Here is a 10,410-nt window from a genome sequence, read left to right as displayed (position 1 = left end):
GTGATGCCGGGGGTGGGGGGAAGACAGGCGGTGTCGGTGCCCTGTACTGCTCCGGTGGGATTTTTAATCCTCCCGTATAATGGAGGCGCCGGATGAGAAATTGGGGGTCATTCTCTGTACCCCGCTCCCCTAATCTGTATAGGAGTTCCTCCCCAGACCTAGTGGTTCAGTCCTAACTTTGCGCAGCCGCAGTATGCTCGGATCACCCCTGCCCATGCGCAGTGCGGGTGGTGGAGGCTTCGCCCGCCATGTTGGCTCCTGGCAGGGGACGGTTTACTAACAGACGGTGACTATGGACACCCGCCGTACATGTGAGAGCAGAGCGGAGCCGCCCGTTATCGGACAGCCGTCCCCGTCCCGGTGTGCTCCATGACCCGCACCCCCAGCACCGGTGAGTGTTTACATCGCCCCCCCTGTGCGGTCTGTGAGCGTTAACCCTTCACTGTGCGCTCTGTGAGCTTTATACAGCCAGCCAATGGAGCTCAATGATATTTCCAGAGTAAACCAGGACCTGCTGAGTAGAAAAGCCTGTCCCCTGCCAGCCTGCAGCAGAGAGGGAGCTGTATTCATTGTGGGGAAGCAGTGGCCTCACTGCAGAGATCCTACACGCCCCCTGCTGGTGAAAGCAGCCACAGCCTGAGTAGAAAAGCCTGTCCCCTGCCAGCATGCTGTAAAGAGGGAGCCGTATTCCTTGTGGGGAAGCAGTGGCCTCACTGCAGAGATCCTACACGCCCCCTGCTGGTGAAAGCAGCCACAGCCTGAGTAGAAAAGCCTGTCCCCTGCCAGCATGCTGTAAAGAGGGAGCCGTATTCCTTGTGGGGAAGCAGTGGTCTCTCTGCAGAGGTCCTACATGCCCCTCTTGCTGAAAGCAGCCACAGCCTGAGTAGAAAAGCCTATCCCCTGCCAGCATGCAGCAGAGAGGGAGCCGTATTCATTGTGGGGGAAGCGGTGGACTCTCTGCAGAGATCCTACATGCCACCTCCTGGTGAAAGCAGCCACAGCCTGAGTAGAAAAGCCTGTCCCCTGCCAGCATGCTATAAAGAGGGAGCTGTATGCATTGTGGGGAAGCAGTGGCCTCACTGCAGAGATCCTACACGCCCCCTGCTGGTGAAAGCAGCCACAGCCTGAGTAGAAAAGCCTGTCCCCTGCCAGCATGCTGTAAAGAGGGAGCCGTATTCCTTGTGGGGAAGCAGTGGCCTCACTGCAGAGATCCTACACGCCCCCTGCTGGTGAAAGCAGCCACAGCCTGAGTAGAAAAGCCTGTCCCCTGCCAGCATGCTGTAAAGAGGGAGCCGTATTCCTTGTGGGGAAGCAGTGGTCTCTCTGCAGAGGTCCTACATGCCCCTCTTGCTGAAAGCAGCCACAGCCTGAGTAGAAAAGCCTATCCCCTGCCAGCATGCAGCAGAGAGGGAGCCGTATTCATTGTGGGGGAAGCGGTGGACTCTCTGCAGAGATCCTACATGCCACCTCCTGGTGAAAGCAGCCACAGCCTGAGTAGAAAAGCCTGTCCCCTGCCAGCATGCTATAAAGAGGGAGCTGTATGCATTGTGGGGAAGCAGTGGTCTCTCTGCAGAGGTCCTACATGCCCCTCTTGCTGAAAGCAACCACAGCCTGAGTAGAAAAGCCTGTCCCCCGCCAGCATGCAGCAGAGAATGAGTCGTATTCCTTGTGGGGAAGCAGTTGTCTCTCTGCAGAGGTCCTACACGCTCCCTCCTGGTGAAAGCAGCCACAGCCTGAGTAGAAAAGCCTGTCCCCTGCCAGCATGCAGCAGAGAAGGAGCCTTGTTACTTTTGGGGAAGCAGTGGTCTCTCTGCAGAGGTCCTACAGGCCCCCTCCTGCTGAAAGCAGCCACAGCCTAAGCAGAAAAGCCTGTCCCCTGCCAGCATGCAGCAGAGAAGGAGCCGTATTCCTTGTGGGGAAGCGGTGGTCTCTCTGCACAGCCCCCTCCTGGTGAAAGCAGCCAAAGCCTGTCCCCTGCCAGCATGCAGAGGAAAAGGAGCCATATTCCTTGTGGGGAAGCAGTGGTCTCTATGCACAGGTCCTATACCCCTCCCCATTGGTGAAAGCAGCCACAGCCTGATTAGAAAAGCCTGTCCCCTGCCAGCATGCAGAGGAAAAGGAGCCGTATTCCTTGTGGGGAAGCAGTGGTCTCTATGCACAGGTCCTATACCCCTCCCCATTGGTGAAAGCAGCCACAGCCTGATTAGAAAAGCCTGTCCCCTGCCAGCATGCTATAAGACGGAGCCGTATTCCTTGTGGGAAAGCGGCGGTCTCTCTGCAGAGGTCCTACACGGCCCCTCTTGCTGAAAGCAGCCACAGCCTGAGTAGAAAAGCCTGTCCCCTGCCAGCATGCAGCAGAGGAGCCTTGTTCCTTGTGGGGAAGCAGTAGTCTCTCTGCAGAGGTCCTATACGCCCCCTTCTGGTGAAAGCAGCCACAGCCTGAGTAGAAACGCCTGTCCCTTGCCAGCATGCTGCAAAGAAGGAAACATTGGTCTCTCTGCAGAGGTCCCCCCCTCCCATACTGAGTCAGACCTATTGCTCTGAATTTAGCAAGCTCATGCTCTCTGCTGATTGGAGGGCTCTGACTCCGCAGAGGGCGTTCCGGACCCCTGCGGAGAGACCTACTGCCTTCCCTCTCTGAAGTTTGCTGGCAAAGGACAGGCTTTTCTGTGCAGGCTGTGGCTGCTTTCAGCAGCAGGGACATGAAGGACCTCTGCGAAAAGACTACTGCTTCCACACAGAGGCTCCTGCTCTGCAGCAATGGCGGCAAGGGACAGGCTTTTCTATCTAGGCTGTGGCTGCTTTCAATGTAGGGGGGGGGGCATGTAGGACCTCTGCAGAGAGACCACTGCTTCCCCACAAGGCTCCCTCTCTGCAGCAATGTTTGCAAGGGACAGGCTTTTCTACTCAGGCTTTGGCTACTTTCAGCAGGAGGGGGGCATGCAGGACTTCTGCAGAGAGCCCACTGCTTCCCCACAAGAAACGAGGCTCCCTCTCTGCTGCATTCTGGCAGGGGACAGGCTTTTCTACTTCGGTTGTGGCTGCTTTCAGCAGTGGGGGCATGTAGGACCTCTGCAGAGAGACCACTGCTTCCCCGCAAGGAACAAGGCTTTCTCTCTGCAGCAATGCTGGCAAGGGACAGGCTTTTTTACTTAGCCCGTGGCTGCTTTTAATGGGGGGGGGGGAAGGGGGATGGCATGTAGGACCTCTGCAGAGAGACCACTGCTTCCCCACAAGGAACAAGGCTCCCTCTCTGCAGTAATGCCGGCAGGGCACAGGCTCTTCCCTTCAGGCTGTGGCTGCTTTCAGCAGTGGGTTGCATTTAGGACAGTTGCGGAGAGACCACTGTTTCCCCCCAGAGCAAGGCTCTTCCTCTGCAGCAGTGCTGGCGGGGGACCGGCTTTTCTACTTCGGTTGTGGCTGCTTTCAGTAGTGGGGGCATGTAGGACCTCTGCAGAGAGACCACTGCTTCCCCGCAAGGAACAAGGCTCTTCCTCTGCAGCAGTGCTGGCGGGGGACCGGCTTTTCTACTCGGGCTGTGGCTGCTTTCTAAATAAAACCAACTGTAGGGAACTGTTTGCATGTCGCTGTTCTTATGCCGCCCCCCCCCCCACATTGGGTTGTCCAAAAAAAAAAAAAACGGTTGGTGTTCTGTCAGCTGACCCCACGCCGCCCGTTTTCTTCTCTGACGTCATCGGGAGCCGGCGGCCCTTTCCGGATTGTCATGCCGCAGTGAATAGGCGCCATCAGGGGCCGGCTGTGTCTGCGGGTTTTAAATAGAAAATAAAAAAAATATAATAAAAGCAGTGATTGCATTCACGATCAAACCGTTAAGCGCCACCTATGGACACTTTTAGGTACTGCAGTTTATCCCGGATTCACAGGGATGTGCAATTTTGACACGTTTGGTATCTATTTACTCGATGCAACTTCGTCTTTTATATTTTGGAACAAAAAAAACCTGAGTGTTATATTGGGTTTGTGCGCACTGAAAAAAAAAAAAGTAAAAATCTGGCCCTCCAGGCCATTTCACGTGGCCCTTGCACCTCTCCTGCAGGTACCCCTTTGTCTCCGCCCCCCACCCTGTCTCAGCAGTCGGCGTCGACTTACACAGCCAAAATGGAAGGAATGACTCCGGCTCGCTCACCTTCGGCATCCTCGGGGTTAATCCCGCCAGGCAGCCCTTCCAGGGCGGTGAATCCCCGCAGGACGCCGTATTTATAGCGAGCGCTTATTTATGCCTCAGGAAGTCCCAGAGGTGGCGCTGCTCTCTTGTCTCACAGCCCGCGGCGATCTGAGGGCACCGCGCTCCCAGAACGCAAAGCCAGCCAATCACGGTGCTTTAATATGTTCTAAGAATACACGGTGAGTGAAGAGTTAATGGGCCCCCCCCCCCCAACCCCAAGCGCTCCACATTTTTCTGGGCACCTCCACTTTTTTGGCGCCCTTGCAGCTTTTTCTCAAGTTGCGAAACGTCCGCCATCTTTCTTTTTTTTTTTTAAGGAAGTCCTTGCAGATGCGACTCCACTTTTGTGGTGGACAGGTGGGAAAATATTGAAATAAAATATAGGGGGCACCTCCACTTTTTTGGCGCCCTTGCAGCTTTTTCTCAAGTTGCGAAACGTCCGCCATCTTTTTTTTTTTTTAAGGAAGTCCTTGCAGATGCGACTCCACCTCTGTGAACAGGTGGGAAAATATTGAAATAAAAATATAGGGGGCGTCGCTCTGGGTCTGGCAGTCTCCTGTTTCCTGGCAATGTACAGAAAAGCTCCGCCCACTATTGTTTACAGGGTCATGTGACTGGCCAGAAACACTGCGAAAATCCTGCTGACTTTGGAAGCTGAGTATTATGTTGAATGCATGGACGATCACTGATGTTGTTTTTTTTTTTTTTTCTCAGGGGGACCCCAATCCATCAGGTCCACAATGCCGCAGGTCTGCGAAGCCAGATTTGGGCGGGGCCGCGACCCCTCGCTGGTCACCTCCCAACCTCCCACCGCCGGCAAAATCCTCACCTCTCTCCGTACCGTCAGCCAAGAGCGATCGGCCTTCTCCACCACGGTTTTCAGCAACGGCATCCCGAAACGGCGCCCCCTGCCTCCACCTCCGGTACTGGAGGAGAAGATCAAGGCGGAGCGCGGACGCAGCACTCAGCGGGTGGAGTCCTCCAGCAGGAAGGGACCCATAAAGGCCGACCACTTTCTGGCAGTTGGCAGCGGCGCTCCCGTCACCAAACCGCCGGCTCAGCCTCTGGCGCCAAGGCCGGGAAGCTTGTCGCGGTCTAAGTCGGTCAGTTATGGAGACCTCAGCTCTGCCGGAAACAAAGTGGAAGAGATCAGCAAAGGACTGTCACGGGTGACGCTCAGGGAGCGGAGCGCCTCCTCCAGTAGGAAGCTGCCGTTGGACCCCGCCGTGCTGAAGAGGAGCAGCTCGCTAAAGAGGCTGAATTCCTTACCAACAATGGAGGCTCAGCACCAACCCGGCGCCGTCTCCGTGACGCCATTACGACCCAACGCTTCCACCAAACCGGCACCCCGAGAGGCACAGGAGAGGAAAGACTCGCAACAGACCCGACCCTCCTGCAGCTCGCCGACCACAGACACCCCAACCGTCATCAATGGGACCAAGACGCAGGAGAGGCGACCGACATCATCTACACCAGTACGTGTGTCGGAGGTAAACCTGTCAGAGGAGCTTACGCTCTAATGTGTCCCCTCCCCCACAGTCCCATCAGTCTGTACCAGAGGAGCTTACACTCTAATGTCCCCTCCCCCGCAGTCCCATCAGTCTCTGTACCAGAGGAGCTTACACTCTAATGTCCCCTCCCCCGCAGTCCCATCAGTCTCTGTATCAGAGGAGCTTACACTCTAATGTCCCCTCCCCCGCAGTCACATCAGTCTCTGTACCAGAGGAGCTTACACTCTAATGTCCCCTCCCCCACAGTCCCATCAGTCTCTGTACCAGAGGAGCTTACACTCTAATTGTCCCCTCCCCCGCAGTCCCATCAGTCTCTGTACCAGAGGAGCTTACACTCTAATGTCCCTCCCCCCACAGTCCCATCAGTCTCTGTACAGAGGAGCTTACACTCTAATGTCCCCTCCCCCACAGTCCCATCAGTCTCTGTACAGAGGAGCTTACACTCTAATGTCCCCTCCCCCACAGTCCCATCAGTCTCTGTACAGAGGAGCTTACACTCTAATGTCCCCTCCCCCACAGTCCCATCAGTCTCTGTACAGAGGAGCTTACACTCTAATGTCCCCTCCCCCACAGTAACATCAGTCTCTGTACAGAGGAGCTTACGCTCTAATGTCCCCTCCCCCGCAGTCACATCAGTCTCTGTACAGAGGAGCTTACACTCTAATGTCCCCTCCCCCACAGTCCCATCAGTCTCTGTACAGAGGAGCTTACACTCTAATGTCCCCTCCCCCACAGTAACATCAGTCTCTGTACAGAGGAGCTTACGCTCTAATGTCCCCTCCCCCACAGTCCCATCAGTCTCTGTACCAGAGGAGCTTACACTCTAATGTCCCCTCCCCCACAGTCACACACTATTATTATAGCTCTGACGTACACTGTGGCTCTGTACTGTGGCCGGTGTGGTGTCGGGGTAGAAGTGGTAGGTGGTTGGTGACACAGCTGTGTGTACATCACCAAGGTCATATCGCGCTCCCTGCGCGCTCGTAGCGTACGTTCCCCTCCCGTCCGCGGAGAGAGAAAGCAGCGTGACTCCACAGCTAATTAATCCCAAGGAGATGAGCTCTCTGATCCACCTTGAACAGTCCCAGGCACAATCCTCTGAGAAGGATGATGAGAGGTTGTCCCTTTAATCCCCGTCATTCTCCCGAGGACAAGCGAGCAGTCAGGACGGGCTGGCCCCCTTGCAGAGCCGCAACATGCCAGGGCTGCCGGGGACCGGTCTGGTTGAACTGCCCCAGAAGCTCCAGCACATGCTGTCCGACAAGAAGGAGGTCCAGGGGAAAGGTGTGGATATCTCGGAGTCTGTGGTCCATACCGCCATGATGGGACTCCTGCTCATGACCAGCGAGGTAATACTGGAAGTCACGGGTTACACAGGGGGCACTAGAAGTCAGATGACACAGTGTTCTGGGGTGCTCTTGATATCTCGGGGTACTCAGAGGGCACTAGGAGTCATTAGATCGCACAGAATGCTTGGGGGTGGTCCTGAAATCACAGGGTACACAGGGGGCACTAGGAGTCAGTAGATGACACAGGAGGATGCTCAGGGGCGGTCCTGAAATCACTGGATGCACAGGGGGCACTAGGAGTCCGATGACACAGGATGCTTGGGGGCGGTCCTGAAATCACGGGGGGCACTAGGAAACATGACACAAGATGCTCAAGGGCGGTCCTGAAATCACCAGATACACAGGGGGCACTAGGAGTCCGATGACACAAAATGCTTGGGGGCAGTCCTGAAATCACGGGGCACTAGGTGTCAGATGACACGATGCTTGGGGGCGGTCCTGACATTACAGGGTACACAGGGGTCACTAGAAGTCAGATGACAGAGGACACTTGGGGGCAGTCCTGAAATCATGGGGTACATGGGGCACTAGGTGTCAGATGACACAGGATGCTCGGGGGCGGTCCTGAAATCACAGGGCACACAGGGGGCACTAGGTGTCAGATGACACAAGATGCTCGGGGGCGGTCCTGAAATCACGGGGTACACAGGGGGCACTAGGTGTCAGATGACACAAGATGCTCGGGGGCAGTCCTGAAATCACGGGGTACACAGGGGGCACTAGGTGTCAGATGACACAAGATGCTCGGGGGCGGTCCTGAAATCACGGGGTACACAGGGGGCACTAGGTGTCAGATGACACAAGATGCGCGGGGACGGTCCTGAAACCACAGGGTACACAGGGGGCACTAGGTGTCAGATGACACAAGATGCTCGGGGGCGGTCCTGAAACCACAGGGTACACAGGGGGCACTAGGTGTCAGATGACACAAGATGCTCGGGGGCGGTCCTGAAACCACGGGGTACACAGGGGGCACTAGGTTTTTTAAACCTTTTTCCTTTAATTCTTCTCTATGGCTGTGCCAATCATAGGAGTTGTGGCCTGATTTGCTGTGGCACTGATCATGGCCACCGTCTCCTGATTGGATGTTCTGATCATGGCCACCGTCTCCTGATTGGATGTTCTGATCATGGCCACCGTCTCCTGATTGGACGTTGTGATCATGGCCACCGTCTCCTGATTGGACGTTCTGATCATGGCCACCGTCTCCTGATTGGACGTTCTGATCATGGCCACCGTCTCCTGATTGGACGTTCTGATCATGGCCACCGTCTCCTGATTGGACGTTCTGATCATGGCCACCGTCTCCTGATTGTACGTTCTGATCATGGCCACCGTCTCCTGATTGGACGTTCTGATCATGGCCACCGTCTCCTGATTGGACGTTCTGATCATGGCCACCGTCTCCTGATTGGACGTTCTGATCATGGCCACCATCTCCTGATTGGACGTTCTGATCATGGCCACCGTCTCCTGATTGGACGTTCTGATCATGGCCACCGTCTCCTGATTGGACGTTCTGCTGGGACTTCAGACGAATTCCCGAGTTCTCGGATGATTGGTAATTTTGGTGATGATTTCCTTCCTGAGTGGTGGAAATTTTTTCAGATTTTTATGTGACACCAATCCCTGTAGAGTTTTTGTTGGAAGTCTTGTTGTCATCCCAACAGAATCCGTATTCCACGCGGTTCTCCCGTGTGCTCTGTGATCTCTTCAGAGGGTGAAGATTCAGGACTGCGATTGGCTAGATCGTCTCCATACATCTGATTGGTCGCAGACTGAATTGTATCTGAATGATTTCTCTTGTCTGTTCTTCCCCGCAGCCTGCTCGTGTTCCCGTCCTCGGATCCGGCCATGTTGGGCTGCGGAATTTAGGCAACACGGTGAGTATCTGGGGGGTGGGTTGTCTGATAGACTTGTAAAGGGTCACCATCCCCCCCATAGTGGGAACCCCTCATAATGGGCACAGCGAGCGTACAGACCCGGGAACTCGGCACAGGGATGGTGGGAACCCCTCATAATGGGCACAGCGAGCGTACAGACCCGGGAACTCGGCACAGGGATGGTGGGAACCCCTCATAATGGGCACAGCGGGGGGGTACAGACCTGGGAACTCGGCACAGGGATGGTGGGAACCCCTCATAATGGGCACAGCGAGCGTACAGACCCAGGAACTCAGCACAGGGATGGCGGGAACCCCTCATAATGGGCACAGCGGGCGTACAGACCCGGGAATTCGTCACAGGGATGGTGGGAACCCCTCATAATGGGCACAGCAGGCGTACAGACCCGGGAATTTGTCACAGGGATGGTGGGAACCACTCATAATGGGCACAGCAGGTGTACAGACCCGGGGACTCAGCACAGGGATGGTGGGAACCCCTCATAATGGGCACATCGGGTGTACAGACCCGGGAACTCGGCACAGGGATGGTGGGAACCCTTCATAATGGGCACATCGGGTGTACAGACCCGGGAACTCAGCACAGGGATGGTGGGAACCCCTCATAATGAGCATAGTGGGCGTACAGACCCGGGAACTCAGCACAGGGATGGTGGGAACCCCTCATAATGGGCACAGTGGGCGTACAGACCCAGGAACTCCCGGAGGATGGAGGGGAGGAGCCGGTACACCAGGAGGATGGAGGGGAGGAGCCGGTACACCCAGGAGGATGGAGGGGAGGAGCCGGTACACCCGGAGGATGGAGGGGAGGAGCCGGTACACATGGAGGATGGAGGGGAGGAGCCGGTACACTCGGAGGATGGAGGGGAGGAGCCGGTACACCCGGAGGATGGAGGGGAGGAGCCTGTACACCCAGAGGATGGAGGGGAGAAGCTGGTACACCCGGAGGATGGAGGGGAGGAGCCGGTACACCCGGAGGATGCAGGGGAGGAGCCGGTACACCCGGAGGATGGAGGGGAGGATCTGGTACACCCGGAGGATGGAGGGGAGGAGCCGGTACACCCAGAGGATGGAGGGGAGGAGCCGGTACACCCAGAGGATGGAGGGGAGGAGCCGGTACACCTGGTGGATGGAGGGAGGAGCCGGTACACCCGGAGGATGGAGGGGAGAATCCGGGACACCCGGAGGATGGAGGGGAGGAGCCCATACACCCGGAGGATGGAGGGGAGGAGCCTGTACACCTGGAGGATGAAGGCAGGATCTAAAAATTTCTATGATCATTACTGTGTTGGGTTTGATTTTCCTTTCAGTGTTTCCTGAACGCCGTCCTGCAATGTTTGAGCAGCACCAAACCGCTCCGGGATTACGTCCTGCGCCAGGAATACCGCCAGGAGCAACACACAAGCTGCCGGACGCAGCAGGAGCTCACCGAAGGTTTGTTGCAATCCTTTCTCCTCCTCT

At 56.2% G+C, this 10,410-nt stretch overlaps 1 protein-coding gene across 2 annotated transcripts in view; it reads left to right on the top strand.

The window, feature by feature from the left end:
- The first annotated feature begins 235 nt into the window (after positions 1 to 235).
- Positions 236 to 10,410, top strand: part of LOC149433097 (ubiquitin carboxyl-terminal hydrolase 21-like) — a 32,334-nt gene continuing 22,159 nt past the window's right edge. The window contains exons 1-4 of one of the 2 annotated variants that reach the window (XM_089664665.1): positions 236 to 391; positions 4,901 to 5,661; positions 8,870 to 8,929; positions 10,260 to 10,383. In XM_089664665.1, coding sequence (XP_089520791.1) covers positions 370 to 391; positions 4,901 to 5,661; positions 8,870 to 8,929; positions 10,260 to 10,383 — 967 coding nt within the window. In that variant the 5' untranslated portion in view covers positions 236 to 369. Of the gene's footprint in view, positions 392 to 4,900; positions 5,677 to 8,869; positions 8,930 to 10,259; positions 10,384 to 10,410 lie in introns of both variants that reach the window. The other variant, XM_089664664.1, reaches the window with a different exon arrangement.

Source organism: Staurois parvus, unplaced genomic scaffold (assembly GCF_062004578.1).
Source record: "Staurois parvus isolate SC_StPar_1 unplaced genomic scaffold, SC_StPar_1.0 ptg001979l, whole genome shotgun sequence".
Classification (NCBI taxonomy): domain Eukaryota; kingdom Metazoa; phylum Chordata; class Amphibia; order Anura; family Ranidae; genus Staurois; species Staurois parvus.
The sequence above is the reverse complement of the archived record's forward strand: the minus strand, read 5'-3'. Positions and strand labels throughout refer to the sequence as shown.